The sequence below is a fragment of the Pseudonaja textilis genome, chromosome 4 (genome assembly GCF_049901715.1).
Source record: "Pseudonaja textilis isolate UNSWEBS1 chromosome 4, rPseTex1.2, whole genome shotgun sequence".
NCBI classification, from domain to species: domain Eukaryota; kingdom Metazoa; phylum Chordata; class Lepidosauria; order Squamata; family Elapidae; genus Pseudonaja; species Pseudonaja textilis.
The window spans coordinates 3,442,025-3,466,469 of record NC_141993.1 but is presented as its reverse complement, the minus strand read 5'-3'; the positions used below and the strand labels follow the sequence as shown (position 1 = coordinate 3,466,469).

The window sequence follows — 24,445 nt, the reverse complement described above, 5'->3', positions numbered from 1 at the left end:
GTTTTCCAGGCGCAGTCCAATACCAGGGCGAAGAGAGAGACACTTTCTCACTTGTCATTAACTTCAGTTGTAACGGTGAAGAACACACCCACGCTAAGTCTGGAAATTCCTAAGATGGCGGAAGACCTAGAGTCAACCTGGAGATTCGCTGGAGATGCTGTGGTGGCTTACAGTGTATATGGCTTACAGATACAGGTAAGTGCCTGTGAAGTAGGAAAGAATGAGTTTGCTACTGCTGTACCTGTTAACATGGCTGTCCTATCAGACTGCGATGAATGAAGTAGCAGTACTTATAACCTGGAAGACCTGAAAAGTCCCATGTGAAAAAGGTCAATCCTATGAAAAAGATCTTCAACTTCTCAGGTTACGAAGAACCAGGCCTTAGCAGCAAAATTGGCCACCTCAGCAAAACAGTGGATGCTACTGCTCCTAATGACGCCTGCTATGTTGATTCTGGCTGGAGCAGCAACAGGCATGGTACCAACTAAGAAGAAAAGCAGCAGTGAAGTCACAGTGGTGCATCTCACAGGTTTCTGGAGATTTGTTCTTTAGGCTTAAATGTCCCAGATGTTTTCTGTAGCACCCAGATGTTGCTGACAGTGGAACTGTGAGAGAATTCCTGACGCCGCAAGACTTCGGTCTTCGGTGGCACTTCATCTTGCTCTTCACGTTTTTATTTAACTCGGCTCAAGATTTGCAGGAAGGACTCAAAAGCACTTTGTTGATCAGACTTCAAGATAATCCATTTGCTAATGGAACATTTGGGCAGGAATTTTGTAGACGTTGACCTAATTATAAAGCAATATAAGTAAAAGGCAAAGCTTATCGTAGTGTTGGCTTCTGTTATTCAGCGTCTGAGATTCAACCAATAATGTAATTTGAGCATTATCGGGGTGTATTTGTGTGTGGGGGGTCTTTCTGCTCCTCACAGGGCAATGCCGCAAGGGTTCTTACCATGAACGTCATTTTTAGTTTCCTAGCAAACCTGGAGAGATTCATTCTGAGAGGAGGATTATATTCCGATCCACTTTTTTAGAAGTCTTGATATAAGCATCCGATGACAGGTTGGATGTGCAAAATGGCTGCTCATGAAGGAAAGTGGTGACTTTGGGCATCTTTAAATTTTACTACTTTCCTTCAATAAATTTTTTTTTTAAAAGGTCTTTTTCTTTTTTTTACTTCATTCCAGTTGCCGCAGGTTGTGCCGTGTAATACACTTTTATTTGTAGCAATTTTAATAATTGAAATAGTTTTAAGATTTTTCAGACCCCTTTATAGAAAAAAAAAAAATCTACATAGTAGTATTTAAGGAAAACAGAGCCCTTCCCTTGAAAAAGAAGGGGATTAAAAATCTCATATTAAATTAAAGTTTATTTTCCAATTTGCCTTTTTTCATCTATTAAATGTATTTAAAAGGTGCCCATATCAGTCCTACAAAATCTATTTGCGCCTTGCCATTACACAGTTGTACTACTTTTTCATTTTCTCAAAATCTTTAGCATCTTCCATAGAGAATTGGATACTTTACTTAGTCAGCTGAGCATATAAGGAATGTTTGTATTTTACTTTTTTCCCTCAAAGTTCTAGGAAAAGAGAATTTTCCTCAAGTGAGATTTAAGTTTACTGACGAGAAAGTCTCCAAGCACCTTCACACCATGTCAAACAGAAAGCACCGTGGAAAACAAATTCTGGGTTGCGGCTGTGAGTCTTTTAATTAAGCGGATGAGTTTCATTTTCTTTATTTACATAGAAAATAGCTTGGAGGTTTGGATTCCCCTGGCTTATGAGTAAAAGAACACATTTCAACCATTTCACCTCACAGGCAATATCTTTCCATATTTATTGCAGTCAACCAAATATCAAGTGTAACATCAACTCTAAACCCGCCACCCCCCAAAAAATCAACTACTTGATCTCAAGGTGAATTATTTTGTGCACTTGTGACAAAATCACACGTTCCTATCCTCTATGGTATCTATCCAACATATATTATTTTTCCTGGCTCTTTTTCCCCCCCTACAGAAAGTGGAAACATTAAAAACTTTTGTAAATAGAAGAAAAAAGAAAAGGAGGATGGGAAGGAAAGAAGGATTTTCAATTTGAAAATAAATATTAGTCAAGGTCTTACATACATTGCTATATTTAACCCCCATATGTTTTATTCATTTCTAGCAGGAAGGCTTTTAGCCAACATTTCAGAGTGCCCGAGATTGCACCCAAGGCCAAGCTTCTTGGGGTGGGCCTCAATCTTTTCTCCCCGTGAATCAGTGCGGCATTTGTTTATAGGCCTGTGTGTCGTTGAGTGTCTATTGAGAGGTCAGTGGACCTGCTGGGCAAGACCTCCCTTGGCTGACGAAGCACAAAAGAAGGTGAAATTAAAACTTTTAAAGCCATATTTATATCAGTTGAATGATCAAATGGAGTCTCTGACTAAATCCTACTTAAATGCATCAAATGCAATTAAGGTGCAAGTCAAACAAAGTCTACGCTGTACCATCTTATATTAGCAATGTTTGGTCCAAAAATGAATACTGGATATATTTCAATTTCCCCTAAAACTATTTGCCTTCCACCATCCCTCAAAAAGCCAATTTAGTTTTGTGGCTTGAATATTTATGAAGATTTTCCATCTCTATAAAGGTGGCAAGAATCAATATTTTTACAGTGTTTTTAAAAAGGATGGATGGGTGGTTATGGCAGCTGTGTAAAATGCCTTACGGACACAATCTGAAGGAGGGGGCTGACACTTTCTCAGTCCCAAACGTACCCCAAAGTATTGTTGATCTCTGAGCTGCTCAACAAAGAAATGTTGGTGTTGTGTTTTTAAATTTTCCATGGGGGAAATAATATATAGAATTCATAAACAAGCTAGTTTTTTTTTTTTTAAAATCAACTTCATTCTGCTTCCAGAACATATTCAGGTGTTGGAAACGAATTCATGTGCAGGAGGTGACCAGGAGGTAGTTTTCATACATATGATATGGTATGGCTCTCTTCCCTAAGTGGGTTAGCTCAAATAGAGGAAAAAATGGATGGTCATTAAAATTATCCAATTGATGCTTATGGTAAAAGACAATTGCATTACTGCAAAATCAGATTTCCACTCCCCTGGATAAAGATAACATGCAGCAGAATCATTTCCTTGCTTAAGACTATTTCACGCAGTTACATGTATCTTAACTAGCATACTTTATCCTTGCCTTGATTTTTTTTGTTTTGTTTTTAAAGTTCACAAGCTTTCTTTGCTGGCATTCAGGAGAGGACAGGGCTCACCACGACTTCGGCTTCTAGCTTTAATCACGCTACCATCTAAGATTCCTCCCTGCATAATATTTTTTTATTTAGAGCTGTCCCTCGTTTCTCAAATACGAACACCGTGTTCTTTATGGAACCGAGAAGCCAGGGGCTCTGGGACTACGCCGAGCCAAGACTCTTCTTCAAAAGAGGATTTCATTTTTATAAGCAATGAGTGAGAGGGAAAGAGGGAGGGAGGAAAGGGGACATCTCTTGGATTCACCTTGTGTGCTGCCTAAGGCTGCACCAGTCTGCGTTGTGTGTTTTTGGTCTGCCTTGTAAGGTCTTTCTTCTGCGTGTCCACAATCTTAGCTTCGCAGAACTATTCGTTACGCATCCCCAGGGGGCTAATATCACCTGTTTATCAAGGGGCCCCCGATTTGTGTTTTTGGCACGTTTCGCGATTGTTGCTTTGCGAATGCCCAAGACTCGCAGAGGGCGGCTGCTTTAGCACCCTCTCAAAAACTCCAAACGTTGCCCTTTAGTTTAAAACGCTGCGGGATTCTCGATCCAAGAGAAATTCCGGAGAACCACAAACCAACTAAACATCCTTAACACAATCTCCCCAAACCCCTGCCTGGCTATCTAGGAGCTATAGAGGAGAGGAAGTCAAAAGTAAGTCCAAGCTCTGCTATGTAAAATTCGAGGACGGCTAAGAACGTGCATTTAAAACAAAAACAGCACCCCCCCCCCCCAACCCTTCTGATCAGTCGCTGTCAAGAGTCCGTAACAAGGAGGGCAGAAGCCTTTTAGGCAAACAAAACAGGTCATATTCTGGACCCTTTCTTGGCCAGGTCTCTCCTTTGGATCAGACGGAGGGGCAGCCCTGATCATCAGTGGGATCACTCTTTGCGCCATTCGAAGTTGCCATTTTATTGCCCAAAATGACTCTTATCCCATCGATTTAAAAGGTTATTTTTAACAACAACTGAGCCTCAAAGTAAAAAAACAAACAAACGTGAAAGGTTTAAGCTTCCCAAGCAGGGTGGACATTAAATGCCAATGGAGACTCTCAAGTCACCCAAGAGGGTCGTTTTCGGTTTTCCCTTTTCCAGTGGCAACTGGACTTGCTTCCGTTTTTTTTTCCTTGGAAGGCGTTTCGCTCCTCCACAAAGCTTCTTCAAGTTCCCCACCATCCACTCAGAACCAAAGGAGCTTCTTGGAGGAGAAGGGAAATGCCTTCAAAGAAAGAAAGTCCAGTTGCCTCTTGAAAACAAGCCCCTTTGGGACAAGCGTACATTAAATGTGTTCTTTTTGGTTTGTGTGTTTGGAATAAGATTAGCAATTCTAATGGCTGGCTCAGGTAAATTAACTGATTGGGAAGGCCGTATTCTCAAGACAAGTTCAACTATTCCTGAGGCAGAACATAATTTCAACCCAGAATATAGATGTTACAAAAAGAAAAGAAAAGTAACTGGGTTGCAGCAAGCTAGGCAATCAGCACAAGGGGCCCTCTGGATCCAGGGTATTCCCACCCCTTCAGAAATGCCCCGGGGTGTGTGTGTGTGTGTGTGTGTGTGCTCCCGTTGGCCTCCCGGGGACGGGGCAGCACCAGGGCCACACAGAGAAAGGGCCTCATGGGAAAAGGCCACTCAGGTACGAATGGAACTCCTGCTGCGTCCTGAACTTCAGCCCCAGCACAGGCGGTCCTCGACTTACGACCACAAGGGAGCCCACCCTTTCCGTTGCTAAGCAAGATAGTGGTTAAGTCAGGTTTGGCCCCCTTCCACCCCCTTTCCTGGCCACCATTGTTATGTCAGGAACACGGCCGTTAAAGTGAATCCAGCTTTTCCACTGTCAGAAGGTCACCAAAGGGGACGATGGTGTAGGGCCAGAAGGCCGCGACCGTCGTAAAGTCCATGCCAGTTGCCAAGCGGGGGGGGGGGATTCTGATCATCACCTGTCCCTGGGGGTTGATGCAACGGCGCCCAGGGCGAGAAGCACTCTTAGGCCTCGCTCTCTCTCCTCACCCCCAACCCCCCCCCTCCCGTTGTAACTCTGCAGAGCCGCTGAACGGGCGCTCTGGTGAAGTCCAGCCCCCCCCTCCCTCCCCCCCCGTGAGCAAGCGGGGAAGCCGCTTGAGGCGGAGGGTCCCGGAGGGCGGAGGGGCGTTTCCCCGAGGGGAGGCGGGCTCTACCTGTTGAAGTTGATGTCCGGGTAGCTGGAGTACTCCGATTTCACCCGGGCGTTGCGCCGAGGGAAGGTGCAGAAGAAGGCGTTGGCTAGCAGGCTGGCCACCTGCTCCTGGGACAGGGTGACCGAGTGGCTGGCCTTCTGCTTCAGAAGAGGGAGTGGCTGGAAGGGAAAGGAGACGAGGCGGGTCCTCCAGGGGCAGAGGCTCTCCATCCCCTCCCCCCCCCCACAGGCCTTGGCTGCCCCTAAGTCACTTCTCCAGAGGGCCACTGGGATGCTGGTTGGAGGGAGGGGGGCGCGTTCTTTCTCCTCTCGAAAACGTTTCCCTTCTCAGCCAAGAAGCTTCCTCGGTTCTTCTCGGGTGAGAGGCAAAACATTTGCAAGGGGTGGGGGGTGGGGAAGCAAAGCAAAACCCAAAGAAATCCAGTCACCTTTGTGGGGGAAAAAAGGAGAGCAAGCGCCATCGTCCCTCGGGGAGACACCGGAAGCCTCCGGCAGAAGAAAATTGCGGCCGGCTAATTCGGAGGCGCTGTCAGCTCCTTCAATCAGCATCAGGGCCGGAGTGGAGAGCTGTTTATCCCGGCTGATTGGGACAAGGGCCTCGGCTGACAAACTGCAGGCCGCCCCAATCAATAACAGCAAGAGGACAAACAAAGCACGGGGGAGGGGGCTTGGAAGCCAAGGAAAGGGGAGGGGGGTAGAAGCCAGGCCGGGGTGGGGGGTGGGGGAGCCGGGAGGGGTGGCAATTGGGTGGAATTGCGCTCAGCAGGCCGAGCCTCCTGCCGCTCAGCCGAGGGCAATCAGGGGCAATCACAGCGCAACAGCTGTCAGGAGGAGGAGGGGGGGAGGAGGAGGAGGAGGAGGAGGAGGAGGAGGAGGAGGAGGCAAGGGGCCACCAGGATGAGACTCCAAGCAACCCAACCCCCTCAGCAGGACCATGGGGAAGGGGACGATAAGTGGCAAAGCGAGGAGCTTCCACCCGAGGCATCGTCGCTCCCGCCTGGTTGCTTCACAAAGGAGCGTTCCTCATTTTGCAATTCTTCTCCACGGAAAGGAAGGAAGGAAGGAAGGAAGGAAGGAAGGAAGGAAGGAAGGAAGGAAGGAAGGACACGGCCAGCAGCCCCCAAACAGGGCGGCTGTCCCCCGAGGCTGGGCTCTTTGTGCAGCTCCTCCAGAAGGAGCCGTGCGGAACTTGCAGGCAGGCGGAGCAGTTAAGAAGCAGAAGCGGGCCAAGAGCCGAATCCTGAAGGCCCTGCGAGACTCTCTCCACAGAAAGGGGAAGGGGTGGGGGGGGCTCCTTAGTGGGAAGCCCTCATCTCTGAACCCGGGAGGAAGGCCTGAGGGGCCTGCGGGGCCTGTGGGCACTCCTGACTCCAGCCGTGCCTGGTTAAAACTCCTCCTTCTGGGCTCCTAAGCTCTGCTGAAAGGGGGAGTTCTGGAGGATGCTGACAGGTGAGCAAGGCTTCAGTTAATGACTGCTGCAAATGAGGCTGCAGGATGTAGGGGGGCTGGTGGTCCACGCGATCGGCCTGTTTTACCACCTCTGCAACATGCAGCCCGGGTAGTCCTCGACTTACAATGTTTCATTTAGCGACCATTCCAAGTGGCGACGGCACTGAAACGCGACTGTTGTTTCCCTTGGGGCCACTGCAGCACCCTCAGCGCGGGATCCCAATTCAGAAGCTCGGGAACTGACTCGTACTTAGGACGGTCGCGGTGTCCTGGGACCTCCTGATAAGCAAAGTCGCCGGGGACTTCACAGAGCCAGGCTACTAACTTTTACCACGGCAGTGATTCACTTGGCAACTGTGGCAAGTCAGGTCGTAAAATGGGGCAAAACTGACTTGACCACAGAAATTTGGGGCTCCATTGGGAGTCGTAAGTCGAGGACTGCCTGTGCAGCAAATCAGCGGTCAGGTGATGAGGGGACTGCTGGCCAAAAGAGACGAAGAACGGTTGCTGGAACTGGGAACGTCCCAATTCCGGGGAAAAGAAGGGCCGGAGGGAGGGGGGTGTGTGGAATCGGCCTCATCCAGGAGAGACACAACCTGGACCTGAGGAGAAACTTGCTGACCGCGAGGACAATGAAGTCCACGGAACGGCTTCCCTCCAGAGGTTGCGGGGACTCCGACACGGGAGGACTTTAAGAAGGAACTGGACGTCCACCTGTCTGAAATGGCACCCTGGGCCTCCCGCCTGAGCAGGGGGGTGGGTGGGGCTAGAGGACATCCGGGGTCCCTTCCCGACTCGATCGTCCTGTTCTGCCTTCTGCCCCGCCCCGCCCTGCCCCCCCCCCTCCCAGCTCCAGAGAGAAGGCCCTGCGGACTCACCTGAGTGCAGAGGGTGGGCAGGGAGAGCGCCAGCTTCACCATGTCGGGCAGAATGGACTGGAAAAGATGCTGGGCCTCCGCGTCTTCCAGCACCTGGAGGGAAACACAGGAGGAGGGATTCTGGCGCCAAGGTCAGATCAGGATCCCCGCTTAGCCTCTTGGGAGGGGATCTAGGAGGTCCCCCCCCTTCCCTGGAGGTCCGGACGCGCCCACACACAGGGGGGGGGGGGAAGAGCGCCATTGGTGTTTTCCAAAGGGTCCCTCCCTCCCTCGCCAAAGGGACTTTTATGGCGGCACCTCAAGCGCAGGCTGAACGGGGTGCGGCCTTAGCCCTCAACTTACAACCGTTCCCTTGGATACGTTAGAAGTTGCAACGTCACGGGGGGGGAGGGGAGGGGGAAATGACTTAGGACTCTCCTTCGCAATTGCGGCTGTTGCAGCATCCCCCCCCGTCCCCCCCCCAGCGCAGGATCCAAACCCAGGCGCTCACTCGGCAACTGTCTCGTGCTTATGATGGCCGCCGTGTCCTGGGGGGGCTGAGGGGCTGCCCCTTTTACAGTCTCCTGGCCAGGGAAGGTCCGTGGGGGAGCCGGCTTCCCTTCCCAGACCCCGTCCCTGGCTTAAGGAGGGTAGGGGACCCCGGAAGGAGTCGGTGGGGAGGAATGGGGCAAAGCTCACCGCTGGACGACTGCCTCGCTGAGAGGCTCAGAAATTCTGGGCTCAGAAATTCAGTCGTCATCAAATCCAGGTCCCTTAAGTTCCCACAAGGGGCTTCCCTGAGCTATGAAGCCCCCACGGGAATCGGTGGGCCACATTTGGAAAGAAAGGCCCTCCAGGGCGTCCTGGAAAGAGGCTCCCCTTTTCTCCGTTGCATGCATGGAGGGCCGCCAAGGGTTCCTCTCACCTGCCCGCCCTCTTTCCTCCCACCTTGCTCTGCCTTTCCAAATTGTGATGTGTGTCAAGTGTCACAGGCTGAACCTTGATTTTGGGAAGTGACATCAAACCAGCGCATGTAAAATTAATTCAAAAGGCGACCTTTGACCCTAAGCATCCAGGAGAGTGGCAGATCCTGATGGTTACTCTCAGCCTGGCTCTTCTAAAACTGACAGGTGAGGCCTTTTCCAACGGCCACGTCTCCCATAACCTCCCTCACCGGATGACAGATTATGGCACTGGGCCTTGTTACGTCTGTCAGCTCTTCTCTCTTTTTCCTGAGGCGGAGAATAAATAGACCCAAAGCAGCAAAGACTTGAACCGTACCGCCTCCGCCCGGTTTCTTTTCAAGCAATTTTTCCTTTCTTTAAAAAAAAAAAAAAGTTGAGGTTTCGTCCATCTATTAGCAGTAAGCAACGGCACAAACTGGCAAGCTCTTTATTAGCCCAGAAATAAATGCATTTTTGTTGGCAGTCAACGGGACCGCAAAACGTGGGGTTAAGCAACAGGGTCCTAACACGTGATGTCATAGGCCTGGGCGCCTGCCTTGTCTGCTCCCGTCAAGCGGATCCATTAGCGGTTTATTAAGTGGGGGCTGAATAAGTGTTCGTTAAGCGAGGACTAGCCATAAGCTCTTTCCACGCTCTTTTTTTTTTTTTTTTTGAGCTACGACATAAAATGAATCCACCAGGAAAAGAGAATGCCGAAAGACCTTCCCTATCTTAAAATAAATTTTGATTAGAAAAACGCAAACCGAGTGTATGAAGTTGTCTCCGAGCGAAGCACCGAAAGAGTTATTATATTGGAGAATACAGAGAAGAGCCTCATTAGAAAGCAGTGAAAGGGAACATTTGACATTTATCAGACTCATAACCTGACACTCGGAAAAGAAAAGGAAAGAAAAGAAAAGGACAGCTTAGATGTGAGCAAATTAATGTGGCTCTCTCTAATTTCTCTTTCCGGAAGGTAAAATATTTCTCCTGCCAATCCAGGATGACAACGATCTCTCAGGTGCATCGCGCTTGACGTGTGAGGCTGCCTTTTAATGCCTTCCGTCGTTTGAAATAGAGACCGAGCAATACCAAGGTCCTCTCTTTCTTACGTGGCGCGAAAGGGAAGGTTTTTGCTGCTTTTCAAAAGAGCGCTGAGGAGCCCGTGCAGAGCTCCTTGCTCAATTTCCATCTTTCCCTGAAAAAACAGCACAGCCGGCGCCGTTCACCAACTGCGCGACCGTGGGCCTGTCTTTGGGGTTCGTCTCAGGCCTTCCTAAAACGCCAAGCCAAGCAGCCAGCAAGATGGCTGCTCTTCCTCCAGGCGGGTCCCTTCCCCAAGTCGGCCAGGTTCCCCAGGGAACTTCAGGGGTTCCACAAGGCGGTTAAAATGGGAAGGCTACACTTTGTTTTTAAATACAGGTTAGTCTCCGACTTTTGACCACAATTGAGCCCCCCAACATTTCTGTTGCTAAGTGAGACGGTTGTTGAGTGAGTTTTGCCCCATTTCGCAACCTTGCTTGCTGCAGTTGTTAAGCGAATTCCTGCAGTCGGTCACAAGGGAATCTGGTTCCCCCACCCCCAGGGACTCTGCCTGCCAGAAGGTCGCAAAAGGGGACCACGTGCCCCTCCCCCCCGGCAAACAGCCTGCGACCGTCATAAATACGAGTCAGCTGCCCAGTTTTGGGGGGTTTTGATCAGGTGACCACCACCCCTGGGATGCTGCAACTGTCATAAGTATGGAAAATGGTCGTAAGTCACTAAACGAACCGTTGAAAGTCCAGGGCTGCCTGTCCACCCACCAAGGCTCAATCGGTCATTACAACAGGCATCTTGGCCATATCTCTCCCTAGGAATTCTTGGCCTTCCGGAGAAGGGGAAGGCAGCTGGCACAGAGAGAGGGAGGGAGGAAGCAGGTCGTGCCTTCGTGCCTCCTCCTCCTCCTCCTCCTTCCTCCTCCGCCTGTGGTGCTGCCCAGAGGACGCCGCTCCTCCTGAGAGCGCGCCTGCCTGCCTTCCCGCCTGCCGGAGAGGGGGAAATGGGGCACGGAGGCCTCCCTCCTCCCAGGACCTCTGGCGGACTCTCTGGGCTCCAGAGAATGGACAAGGACCGTGGCGGAGAAGAGGCCGGCGTGCTGCTGACAGAGCCTGCTCAGCGGGCCGCCTGGTCTCTCTCCCCACGGCCGTTTCCGGCAGAGCCTGCCTCGTTTCCCCATGGAGCCCCTTCCCTTGTTCCCAGCGGTGCTGCCAGGTGGAGATGGAAGCCAAGCGCAGGGCAGGGCACGCAGGGCCACCTCCTCCACCATCATCCCTTCGTGGTGCCACCAGGAAGCGTCCTTCTCAAGCAGAGGCCTTTCACCCCGGACAAACCTCTGGCTGGCGGAGACTCCGGAAAAGGGGTGACGAACTCAAGGAAATCTTGAGGCTGAAATCCAGGAGAAGCTTCCTCCGGCCCAGGACCTGCCCTTGGCTCCAGACCGGTGGTGGAAAGAGGATTCTGGCACACAGTGAACGGATGCTTCCCACTCAGGACGCGGCCCCCACCCAAACATCTACGAAGCACCTGCACCTGCCTGGACTTTATTTGCTTCAGGTTGGGGGGGGCGGGGAATGGAAGCCTGACTTCAGGTTCTGCTGATTGGATTGGTTTAGAGAAACGGCCAGTATATATGATGACGATGATGACGTAAAAACAAAATGTTGAGGTTGTATGTTATTACCTTATTCTACCGCACTAAAAAGAGAGGAATGTCAATGCTTTTCTTTGTTTCTTTCTCTATTCCCCTACACGTTTCCTGCTTTTCTTTTTTCCTCCCTTCCATTCCCGTTCTTTTCATTTTTCTTTGTATTTTATATTTTGATAAACTAATTAAAAAACTTGATACCAAAAACAACATTTGGACTTGCGTTTCAACCATGCTGTCAATTTAGAGTTACCCTGTGATGAAGAAGGGTGACCGATAAAGTTAATTTATTAATACATTGAATAAATAAATAAATAAATACGTTGAATAAATAAATAGATTTAACCTTTCGCAAGTAGCACTGGGGAACAAAATTCTCTGAGCAAGGCAAGGGCTCCCTCTTCTGTCGGATTTTTGAAAATTAAGGGGGGAAAAAAACGAGGGAGCTGCTGCTCTGTCTTCTTCTTACACACAGTCTCTTTAAATGAAATTCAGGGTATCTTAGTTATGTCTCAAAACAACGCAGGGGCTTTGTGTGGATCAAGACATCAGAAGATGGGCAAAAAAAAATCAGAAAGGTGGCATTTTTGTACACCTCTGAAGGGCCAGCAGCTAGAAAGGACTGGAAAAGAGACGGGGACTTATTGTCTCTGGAGATTCTCAGTCACCCAGGTCATGGCTGTCCCCAAAAGTTTGTCATTTTCAACACAGCAAGAATCTCCTGCAGAGAGCAGCCCCTGCTAACTTGTTAATTAATGAAATAATTGAAAGAAAAACTAAAGAGCCCAATAGCCTAAGCTCACACTAATGAGGTGAACAGCCAAGCAAAATAACCGGAACTGTAACTAACAGCAAAAGTAAACCGGAATTGTAACTCAAAATCTTGCCTGGAAGTTCCAAACTGACTGAGTTGTGAGCTGCGATAGAACAAGCGGTGCATAAAAATCAAGACTCGACAAGCAGGAAACATTAATTAATGGGATGGGCAAAACGTAAGCCATCACAAGAAAACAGCTCCGGTTTCCTCGCATAATCTCTCTCTCTCCTCTTCTGTTTTTACTTCTCCAACACAGTCCCTGTGAAAGGGACCTTGGGGTTTTAACGGATGTTCTCTTGAATATGAGCCAGCCAAGTGTAGCAGCCCGGCTCCACCAAAAAAGCCAATACAATACTGGCTTGTATAAACAGAGGCACAGAATCAACATCACGTGGAGTATTAGTGCCGCTTTACAAAGCCTTAGTAAGGCCACTCCTGGAATACTGTAGCCGACGTTGGGTCACCATACTACAGAGAAGAGGTTGAGACTTTGGGCAAAGGGCGCAGAAGACCAACTAAGGGAGATCAAGGGCCCGGAGACTAAAACGTGTGTGAAGAACGGCTGCAGGATTTGGGTCTGGCCAGTTTAACCTCCCTGCTCAGACAGGGAAATTCCTCCTTAGCTCCAGCTTGCGTCTCTCCTTGATTAGTGGCGTTGCCTTCATTGATCTGGTCGATTTCATTGCTATCAAATCCCCAATCCTTTCATATTTTTATGGTTGAAAGCCAGGGGATAGAAAACACCCAGAGTTGGATGCTCTGCCTAAATACGCTCCTGGAATCAACTCTCTGCTGATGGTGTTTATGCTCTGAGACTAATCTGGACCACCTCCTTGGCAGAAAAGCACCGGTCAGGCAAGGCAGCCAAAGTGCAGAGCAGGGAGCGCTCTCTGTTGGCTCTTTACAGCTGCCTGTACTCGGTGGGGAGGCTGTGGCTGCTTTCTTCCCCCAGGGAGGGGCCAAGCAACTCAACCGTAAGCCCACTGATGGGGGTGGTCCTGCCAGGGATGGAGACAGAGCTGGGCGGGGGAGTCCCCTGAAAGGGCGGCGCCTGGGACCCTCCTCGCCTTCTTCCACCTTTTCTTTACGCCTGGAGCAAACAGGGCCAGGCTCTCTGCCCGTCCACCAGGGAAGACTTACGGGACAGGGGCCCTGAAGGATGAACCCTCATCGCTATTCCCAGAGGGAGCAAATGTATCCACGGCACCAGGAGAGGAAAGGACCACGGTTAACTCGAGAGAGAAATTGGGGGGGGTGTTGCAGGGGGTCCCCCATTGACCATCGTTCCTTTCGCAACTCTTCAAAGTCGCAGCAGCACTGAAACAAAACGGGACGTGACCGTTCTTCATACTTACGACCATCGCCAGCACCCCCTGGTCACGTGATCAAAACTCAGACCGGCTCATATTTATGACAGTCGCAATGTCCCCAGGGAGGTGGGGTGTCACATGCTCCCCCCTTTTGCGACCTCCCGACCAGCAAAGTCAATGGGGAAGCTGGATTCACTGAACCGCGGTGTTACTGCTAAACAACTGCGGTGACTCACTTAACGACTGTGGAAAGAAAGGTCATGAAGTGGGGGCAAAACTCACTTAACAACTGTCTCGCTTAACAAAAAAAAAACCCATTGGGCTCAGTTGTGGTTGTAAGTCAAAGACTACCTGTATGTTCACAAAGTACCTAAAATACACAGACAGACAGACAGACAGACAGACAGAGATAGAATTCCTTCCTTCCCATTTCTCTCCAGCCCCTGTGAATTCCAGGCTGGGCACATTCAGTTAACTACAAGTAAAAGTACGTATAAAATAGAATGAGAAAAAAAAAATAACCATTCAAATCACATCCAACTTTAGAAAGCAGCATTTGAATTATTATTATTATTATTATTAGGGGGGCGTTTGCATGTTTCCAGGGTCATATATTTTTTTTTTCTCCCCTTATTACCTTATCGCAGAATTCGGCCAGGGCCGTGAAGTCCCATTTCTTGGCGTAAGAGATGTTATACCTGAGGATTCCTTCCTGCAAGGTGAAAACATAGCAGAGCATTCGCAAGGGAAGCAACCGGCTTTGAATCAACGGCGGCCTCTGCTGGTCAGAGGCTGCTTAGCAGCAGGTGTCATGGCACCCAGGTCCGCAGAGAAATATATGTATATTCCAAGAGTGAAAACCTCTCTCCGCTTCCATTCCTATCTTTAAGACTCCCCGAAGAACTGAACAAACAGCCTAAAATCGCCACTTGCGGTACCTTGCGGCAACCATCACCCTGTCAGAGGGGTTGGCCTGAGAGAACGGGGCTGGTCCCCAAGTCACCCAGATGGCTCTTAGAGGAAAGGAGGGACTTGAACTCAGGGTCTCTTGCTTTTTAGCCCAATGCCTTAATTACTAGACCAAACTGGCTGTCGGGTACGTTGAGATGTTGCCATATATTTTAACAAAAAGAAAAGAAAAGTCCAATTCCTGACCAGTCAGTTAGTACTGACTAAGTTGCTGCCTCTTAAATTATCGTCATATTTTCTCCACTTTTTAAGGGCGATTGAATAGGAGGAACTGAAGGAACACTACACACGATAGTGTATTTCCTGACTCTCTGATCAACTCACCCAATAGCCCCGTTTTGGCTGCCCAGTTGTGCAATTGCACCATTCTTTCACTCTTATTTCCAGCAGGAGTACCAGATTCTGTAACAGCTTCGTTCCCTACGCCATCCGCCTGGTCAACTAACAAGATTTGCTTTTGTTGCCATAAACACGTGTAACTGGACTGTGTTGTTTCTCTGTGCCATATATGTGGGTATATACATAATTTTGTACTTATTTACCGTGTTTCTCATATAATAAGGCCGGGTCTTTTTTTTTTTTTTTTGAGCGCCGAAAAAATGGCTAGGCCGTCTTTTCGGGGGGTGACTTAATTCCCCCCCCACTTCCATCTTTGGGCGGGCGGGCGGCGACGGCTTGGATGTTGACCTCGGCGTTGGTGGGGCACTTCGTATTGGGGTCAACACAGGCAGCACCATATCCAGGTGTGCAACAAAAGTACTTCCTAACGGCAAGCCCCCCCCCCACCATTCCCCCCATTTCGCATGTTTTAATATAGGCCTTAATTTGTGGGGGAGGGGCTTAATTTCATTTCATGCCTATAAAACGTGCTGGGACTTCCTATTGGGGGAGGCCGTATTGTTGGAGAAACAGGGTATCCTGTCATGGTTATGTAGTGTAAAATTGGAGGCGGCGACCCTTTAAGAGCTGCAGGCAACAAAATTCATTTTTAGCGTATGCCAATTAGCGTACATTCAACGGGACAATAAAGTGGTTTGTTCTGTTCTCTATTCTCTCCTCTCCTCATTGCTCTGCTGTTCTTCAGCTACCCAACTCAACCATGAATCTCTGGGGGCCATTTTTCATGCTAGGGAATCTGGCCATATTGCCGGACATTCATCCGCCTGAGCTCCGCTTTATCAAGCTCTTGAGTCAGCCCCCCACTCCTCCCAACTCTTAGCAGCAACCCTGTCCCATCAAGGCCGGCCAGCCAGTTATTTCGATGCATCGGGTGACAGCTTAGAAGAAGCAGCACTGAGACAGGGAGCCTTGGGGATCAGTTCCAGGGTTCAGATTCATATTTTTTACCCCCCACCCCCCCGGCTGGCCTGGGGAAGGGCAAGCCCAGATGAAGCGGGGGCGCTTCATTACATCAGCCACCACCGTGTGGGTGCAGAAGCCGTAGCTACGAATAGCGAAAACTTTGACCACAAGAAATCCAATCTCTGTTTGAGCTAATGTGTGCAGAATCACTTTGTGGTAAGGTGGCTGGTCGATAAAATTAATAACAACAACAACAATGGTGGGTGATGAGGCCGTCACAGCCTGGTCTCTAGCAAAGGGCCTGCTAGCTATCAATCAAGTCTGAGCCCATGTAGGAGGATCACTACCTCCCAACGGGCTTCTGACAAGCAAACGGAGGAAGCAGATCTGCTGCGGGTGACAGACTCCCGTAATGGCAGTGACTCTCTTAACAGCCATGGCAAATTAAAAAAAAAACCCCAGCCCTGTAAAATAGCTAATTCCATGGCTTAGCAATGAAAACCCTGGTCCAAAATTTGATGGTTGAGTAACTAAAAAGTCTTTTACCTTCAAATCTCGGGAACATGTGAATTTCTTGAGAAGTGAAGTCTGTATTAATTCCCATCGGCTCCCGGCAGTCCTGTCACCGTTCTTTATAGAGAACAAACATTTGTATATCATATTAAAACCATTCAATGTCTTACGGTTTACTCTCCAATGGCAACTAACAAAAATTGTGCGTGTAATTTATAAAGCATTAACCAAACATACAACTGTGTTGCTATTCGGAAGGAAGCATGAAGCGTTTACTTAAAATTTAAGAATATTGTATATAGTAATCAACCTTCCCACCCCGCCCTCAACTAGTTTGCAGTAGTAATATAATTTAGCATCACGTTTTCTACTAGAAACATGATTTTATGGCCATCCAGAGAGATTTAAAAAAAGGTTTGTAGGACACAGATTTCCCACACGCCTGATATTCTTCGAAGTCTTAGAATGAAACCCTTAAAAACCCTCATAATTACGAATCCCTACCCCGTCCTCCAAAGTCCAACACCAACTTCATCCCAATGAATCATAAACTGATTTTTAGACCAACCCGCACAATGAGAGAGTAAAATGAACGTAAGACATGCAAACATGCAGCAGGTACAGGATGGGGGGAAAACGGTTGCAGTCACGTGGCCCTCAATCCCTTGGGAAGGAATTGGGGGGTGTGTGGAATTTCCTTTGAATAAGAAAACTCCGTGTGTGTGTGTGCTGTTTTGGCTGTCGGTCCAACTGATCTGAGGGTGGACAGAACCCACCAGGCCCCGAGCCCCAGAAGATGACCCCCCCGCTAGAGGCAAACAGCCTCTCAAATGACTCTTTGGCTTCAAAGTCTCTGGGCCCTGAAACACAGCCAGAGCCCAGGCAGCCCTCGGATTGTAAGCCATTCGTTTCGTGGCCGTCCGGAGTTATGGCGGCCCTGAGAAAAGGGACCCGTGGCCGCTTTCTGGGCTCACAGCGCCTGCTTTGGGCCACGCGATCCGGATTCAGAGGCAACTGGCAGGCACTTGTGATGGGTGCAATGTCCCTGTGCGTGTGTGTGTGTGTGTGTGACGGGATCCCCTGTTGTGATTTTCTGACCAAGCCAGTAGGGAAGCCAGAATCATTTTGCAACCGCGGCACTAACTCTTCATAACTGCAGGGATTCACTTAAGAACTTTGGCCAGAAAGAGTCCTAAACTGGGGCAAAACTCATTGAACAAATGTCTCGCTTAGCAACAGAGATGTTGGGCTCCACTGTGGTCATAAGTCGAGGACTGCCTCTAAACGTAACCAGCCCAGAGGGTTGGTGCTGACAGTCCCGGCTTCCTAAGCCCATCACGGGTGATTTGGCAGTCCCGAACACAACGGCGCTTTTCAAGAGCTGCTCTTCCGTCCAATCCGGCCTGGTTCTCAGCGCACACAAGCCAGAACTTGGCCATTGTCAGCGGCCCCTGTGACCCCCTGCGTGGCTCCCTAGGTGGAACACCTGTTTGGGGCTCCCCATCGCTGGCACCTCCTGGAACCGGGTAACACCGAGTCCCGAGGTATCCAGCAGCTCCACTCACCCAATACTGAGCTTTACTTTAAAAAATTAACGTTCATGGTTTGCTTGTGAAGGTGGAACAAGCTGGAACTGCCGGTTGATACATCATGGAAGTATTTGCTTAGGGAAATGTTACTGTCATTCTTACAAAAGTTTTACTCGTTATAAACAGCAAAAGAGCTGCCACGGACGTTATACGGTATATTGATTACCGACAACGCATCTTCCACATCAGGAACCATCGGCCGACAAATGTGATCATCCAGTAAGACCAAGATTGCAAAAGGCACTTAGAGCATAGCTAAAAGTCACAGAGGATCCTGTTGCTTAAGTAGTAATGTTGCCTCACCTCATCCTCTACAGGATATAAATTCTGTTCTGAGCAAGGCATTTTCACATGTTTATTGTCCCACGAATCCTTATAATGGGTCGGGAAAGGTTTAGGTACTTCTCCTGCCTTCAGAAGATCTACCTGCAACACAGAAGACAGGCTGAAAAACAGAAGCTGAAAATCCACAAGAGCAACACTTCAAGGCTTTTGCAACCACCAGATATTACCCATGCCGGTGTTTCTCTGCCTTAGCAACTTTTAAGGTGTGTGGACTCCGAGAATTCCTCTGCTAGTCGAAGCCCACCCGTTTTGAAAACTGCTCCAGTTGGGAATCACCGATCTACAGAGGCCTCCTCTGACTCAGGCAATGCTTCTGTTCCCCAAAAGACCTCCTGACTTTGTGTACAAATCTGGGTATTTAGCTCTGTTACTTTGGTATTTTAGGTACCATTCACATTTTCACAGACTTTAAGCCTGAATAAATTTACATATCTTTACATAAATATATTTATTTGATATGGATTTACGGTGAGTGTCTGTAATTATATCGAATGCTTTACTTCAAACAATGCAACCTAAGCTTGTTTTGCATCAAACAGATATTACTTGATTTTCTCTCTTCCTCAATGAAGTTGCACCAAGTTGCTGTAATAAAATATGGGAAAAGAACACATCATATTGCCTTAGAAATATCAAGGATTAGCTAGCAATGTATATTTATTGGAGCCTCAACACTTCATCTCAAAAAAAAAATATGCTTGCGATGTGTGCACCCGATACAAAACAAAAGGTTTCCTTCCTTCCTTCTCCACCCTGGCTCCCAATGGCTTCCTACCTAAAGGTGGAAAATCTTGAGCAGACAAATGGTGAAGTGCGGGAACAGATGTCTACAGATTCTCGGTCATCCGGGTCATGATTGTCCCAAAAGGTGCTTTTTTCAAGAGGCACCTGAAATTTCTGGTTTATACTCATTTCGATAGTTCCAAGAAGGCCCCACACCCATTTGTGCTGCTCAAGTGACCCTGAGGACAGAGATAAACTTCCAGGTGGCATCAACGGCTCTCTAAAAAGGATGCAAATGACCAGCTGTCTGCAAGGAGTATCAATCCTTCCATTCCCCACCATACAGTCAGAGCTGAAGAAGCTTCTCGAGCGAGAAGCGAAACGTCTTCAAAGAAAAAAACAAGAAAGTCCAGTTGCCTCTTGAAAAAAAATCACCTTTGTGTGAACAAGTGATAAGTTTGGAGGATGAAATCTCCTCAGTTTTCTTTGAACACAAGAGCAGCACCAAACCTCTTTATACCTGCGTTTGGATGAAACATGCCAATCGCTCCCAATTGTCTCTCTTTCTGAAATCCAGAGTTTGGGGGAGTCAGGATGTAGCACTCTTAAGTACTTCCTCAACCTATAAAATGCCAAGAGGTATTGGAGGAGCGTGGCTCCAGGGTCACTCTGGAAGGAAAAAATTTGCTAGTAAAGGAAATGTCATACTCTGATTGTAACCGTATGATTGGCAGATGGTCTCAAGGGAGGAAGACGGAGCCCACAGGCCGGCATTCTTCGCAACTCTTCAACTGGGGTCCCAAGCCACTTTTTGTTAGTTGGGAGAGAGGGAGGGGTGTATCTACAATGCTTCCTTCCTGGGCGATGCTCGCTCCTGTCACTGAAAGATTAAAATGTTCATTGTGCAAACAAAAACAATTGGCAACAAACAGGGCCGTCATAAGAACTAAAACCAAGGAGGATAAAATACAGGGAGTCCGCAACTTACAACAATTTGTACGATGATGGTTCGAACTGACAATAGCACTAAAAAAAAAAAAAATGGCCTATGGCAGGTTTTCACATTTATGACCGTTGCAGCCTCCCCGTGGCCATGTGATCCAAATTCAGACGCTCGGCAACTGACTTGTGTTTATGACCGTTGCAGCGTTCCCAGGGTCACCCAATCCCCTTCTGCAACCTCCTGAAAAGCGAAGTCAATTGGGGAAGCCAGATTCCCTTAACAACCACGTTACTAACTTAACAACTGCAGTGGTTCTCTTAACATGCAAAAAAGGTCGTTAACACAGGGCAAAAACCACTTAACGGCTGTCTTGCTTAGCAACAGAAATGTTGGGCCCAATTGTGGTCATATGTATAGACTAGCTGTATTTAGTACCATCAACTAACATGTCAAACGAACTGGCTTTCCAATGACTCAGTAGCAAAACAGCAGCACTTTTGGTATTAGTGAATCTGATCCTTATAAGCAATCCAATTCAGAAAAACACACGATTCTTCCTTTATTATCATTATGATATTAAATGCCTACTTCCCAATTGCAACTTCAGGTATTCTTTCGTAAGCATTGTGGATCACCTGATTGGGCTTTTTTTTTTCCCCAAAAAATATTAGCACCAAAGAAAAACTAAATCTCTCATTTGGTCCTAAATTTGGGAGAAAATATCCAGAAAATATTGTTTTTTATTCAACATTTGGACCGATGAAATGGAAATAATGGAACAATGGAAAAAAACCTTTTCTCGAGAGGTTTGCACCATCCCCAAAACCTCTCGTCCTGGTCCTTGTGACACCCAGTGATTTTGCCACATGGAAGTACCTGCGTCTATTTTCTTCTGTCACAACTCAAAAGCAGCTCATGGTAATCCCAAATTAAAGGGGGGCGGGAACCAAAAATACCTTTTCTCATCCCCTCTATGGACCCGCGGGAAGTAGGCGGTCATTTTAGAGTCCTTCCTTCCCCCGTGCTTGGCACTTCTGCCCTCTGATGCCAGGTGAGGTGAGGGTCCCGATACTTCCGCGTGCATTTCAGTATCTTTCCAGGGATTGTCCACTCCTTCGGCGTTGAGGCTCAATCGGGGCCCTTCGCTTTTCGGGGGAGCCAACTTTCTGGAATCCGGGTCAGTCTCTGTCCTCCGGAACTGGGCAGAGTTGCCTGGTCCTTCCAACACACTGAGATCTCCGTGGTCCTCGAGAAGGGGGCTTTCCTCATCAGCCTCTGAGCCGTGGCAACTGTTCTTGGAGTTATCTACGTCCATCGGCGATTCGGGCTCACTCTCTTTCTCAAAAGAGGGCGACTCCCCTAAACGCTCCTGATCCCTGTCCCGAAAGCCGTAAGGATTGGAAGACGTTGCCGGACAGCCTCCGTCGGAAAGTGGGCTCTCCGGGATCAAGTCTGCCTCGTCCAGCTCGGCCTTAACACCCATCGGATCCTCAAAGCTGCAATTTTTCAATGGCTGTGGACTCTGCAGAGGGGCTTCCCTTGCAGGATCCCACTCTTTGGAAGCCTGCTTTAGATTTGGCACCTTGGTGGGGCTGCCTAGCGAAAGCTTCCTGGAGGGACAGTTCTCCCCGATTTCAGGACCGGCTCGATAAGCCCGAGCACCGGTTTTGTACACCTGGTGAACGTTCGCGTTCTTCAAGGGCTCACTTGCCTGCCTCTGTTTCAGAGCCTTGGCTTCGGATAGCTTCTCCCTACCGGGGCCCTCAGCTGGAGGAAAAGCCCCCTGCTTGGTGCTCATTTCTGCGGATAACTTTGAGCAGCCCTGCTGGAACAGGCCCTCGGCCTTTTTGGCATCATGGTCGAAAACGTGATCTTTTTTAACAAGGGCCATTTTGGACTCTGCTTCCATGTTGCTTCTTTTGCTTTGTCTGCAAAAAAAAAGAAGAAGAATGGAGAAGGAGTTATACATTGAAAGGGAAGGCAATTGGACACAATTCCTTTCCACTGGCCAGGAAACGGCTAGCAATTGGTATCCCAACATCTGGAGGACAGCCAGTTGCCAATCTCCGAATTAGAACATCAGAAAGCTTTCAGAGAGCTTGAAAGTTTGAGCATTCCTTTCATTCTACATTTTCAAGATCAGTTTCTGTCCTGATTCCATCATTAGGTTGAAGGACCTTCCAAAGCAGGGGTGTCAAACTCCGTTCATGGGGAAATCACGGTTGTTTGACCTCGGGTGCTGACCTTGGGCGTGGCCAGGGTGGGCATGGCCCCTTGATATTGATGTATGTCAGGGGCACCTGGGGTGGGTAGCCTGAGCGTTCTGCCAGCAAAAAGGGGCTCACCAGCTCTGTTTCTGGCTGGGATGGCCTCCTGCAATCCTCTGACAGCAAAACCAGAGCCCCGGGAGGGCTGCACACAGCCACTTCTGCCGGCAGAGGCACCGGGGGCTGGTCCTTCGCTGTTTCCAGGGTGGTGGCCCCACGGGGCAGATCCAAGCACCTCGCAGGCTGGATCTGGCCCGCGGGCCTTGAGTTTGATACCCCTGTTCTAAAGTATTTCTATACTTCGCTATATTACAGGAAGCCCGTGACTTACAGCGATTTGTTTACCGACCGTTCAAAGTTGCAGCGACACTGAAAAGAGAGACACGACCGTTTGCCACACTTCCAACCACTGCAGCAACCCCAGAGTCTCCTGGTTAAACTCCAGGTGCCTTGGGAAACTACTGGTGATGGTGGTGTTGTCACCGGATCACATTTCGTGACCTTCAGATTAGCAAAGTCATTGGAGAAGCCAGATTCACTTAACAACTGTGTTACACGCTTAACTGCGTAATTTGCTTAACCACCGTCGCAAGAAAGGTCATAAAATGGGACAAAAATCATTTGACAGCTGTCTTGGTTGGCCAAGGAATTTTGGGCCCATGAGCTGAAGAATTAGCTGTATTCCTTCCTTCTGATTTCCTGAGCAAAGCAAAGGACAGGATTCTTCATTTTTTTAAAAAATATATGATTACTGACAGCTCCTAAAAGTTGAAAAGCTCCGCAAGACACAACACAAACGCCATGCAAAAGGTATAGTGCTTCTTCATAAAACTGTCCAAAACACTGCAATGCCTAAGTCATAAGGAAAAAATGACAAGGATAAAGCAAGCAATCCAGCCAAAGCAAGGGTGATTAAACACCCTTCCTTTACAAAGCCCTCTACGTGAGACGCAGGCCCCCTGTGTGCGATTATCAGCATGTCACTGCTTACACCCGCTTCCTTCTTTTTGGTGACGTCTTTGTTAATGACAGTATGCTTCACCAAAAGTCCTCTTCTAGTAGCAAAAGCTAACCTTCTGGAGGACCAGCAGCAATTCTGGTGGAGTCACCTGGCAGGAGCCATTGCTGCTGCAGCAGAAATGAAATGGCTTTGTTTTACCTTTCAGAGTCTACAGTTCTGGCTCCTCTGTTCTCCATCCAAGAGGTAATCCTCTTTTGCTTGTAAACTGGAAGGAAATATACAGTAGTTTTACTGGGAGTGGAAAGGCTGGACCCAGGCATGCCAGTCTTAAAACAGGCCTCTGTGGATTAATGCGCCAGCTCTGATACTTCACTGGCCCTGGAAAGGCTGCCTCATCCGTGGGGTGGGGAACACAGTGACTCAGAAGCCTTCGGCACCGAAGCTGTGCTATCCAGATACGGCCATGCCATTGACCAGAGGGCCACCCTTCCCACCAAGCGGCAGCGGGGCCTCGACTTGCGTCCCTCCTGCCGGCCAGAAGGTCACATGAGCCCAGGACCCTGCGACCGTCATAAATGTGAACACCCCTCCCAAGGAAGCCGCTGCAGCGGTCCCCCCCACAAAACAGCCCTCAATCACTTCCACCACACACACACCCCCGAGTCCTCGTGGCTCCCGAAGGCCACTCAAAGAAGGCTGGTAAGTCGAGGCCCGGCCGCCCCTGCCGCTGAACGCAGCCCCGCTCTCTTGCAGGGGGATCCGGGCTTAGGAGGCCGAAGGCTGGACCCAAAGCCTTCCTCCCAGGGAAGAGGATGCAGCCCAGGCAGGCAGGCCGGCCTCTCCGCAGTGGGGCCTCCGGCAGGACCAGGGAGAGACCGCAGCAAGAGGAGCAGGAGGAGCCGGGGCGGGGGACGCAGGCGGCGTGGGCAGGGATCTCCTGGTGGCCTCCCATCCCTCCTTCCGTCTCCCTCAGCCGAGCGGGGTGGGGGGCGGGCGCTCCTCACCTTTGTTCCCCACGGTGGCTGAGAGGCCGCCGGGTCCGGGGGCCCTTCCTCCCGGCGGCGGGGAGGCGGCGGCGGAGGCTGCGCGACCACCGCCTCGGAGGAAGGGAAGAAGCCGGGCTCCACGCGAGCCCTTTTCCCGGGGGGTTCACACTCGGGCCCCGCGCTCATGCTGGGGGGGGCGACCCAGGCCACCCCCGGGGAGGAGGAGGAGGAGGAGGAGGAGGAGGAGGAGGAAGCGCAGGAGACCGGACTCATCCTCCCTGCCGTTTCTTCCTCGTTTCCCCGCCGAGCCGGAAAGCGAGAGCGTCGCAAAAACGGGAGGGGGGAAGGGAGCCAGAC

At 49.4% G+C, this 24,445-nt stretch overlaps 1 protein-coding gene across 1 annotated transcript in view; it reads right to left on the bottom strand.

Annotated features, from left to right (window-relative positions):
- Window positions 1-24,400, bottom strand: part of PARG (poly(ADP-ribose) glycohydrolase) — a 42,987-nt gene extending 18,587 nt beyond the window's left edge. The window contains 10 exon segments of the mRNA XM_087932135.1: window positions 5,432-5,589; window positions 7,758-7,850; window positions 14,128-14,202; window positions 16,308-16,391; window positions 18,167-18,289; window positions 19,640-19,811; window positions 20,831-21,802; window positions 23,301-23,367; window positions 24,107-24,151; window positions 24,154-24,400. Coding sequence (XP_087788261.1) covers window positions 5,432-5,589; window positions 7,758-7,850; window positions 14,128-14,202; window positions 16,308-16,391; window positions 18,167-18,289; window positions 19,640-19,811; window positions 20,831-21,802; window positions 23,301-23,367; window positions 24,107-24,151; window positions 24,154-24,361 — 1,997 coding nt within the window. The 5' untranslated portion in view covers window positions 24,362-24,400.
- Between the last annotated feature and the right edge of the window lie 45 nt (window positions 24,401-24,445).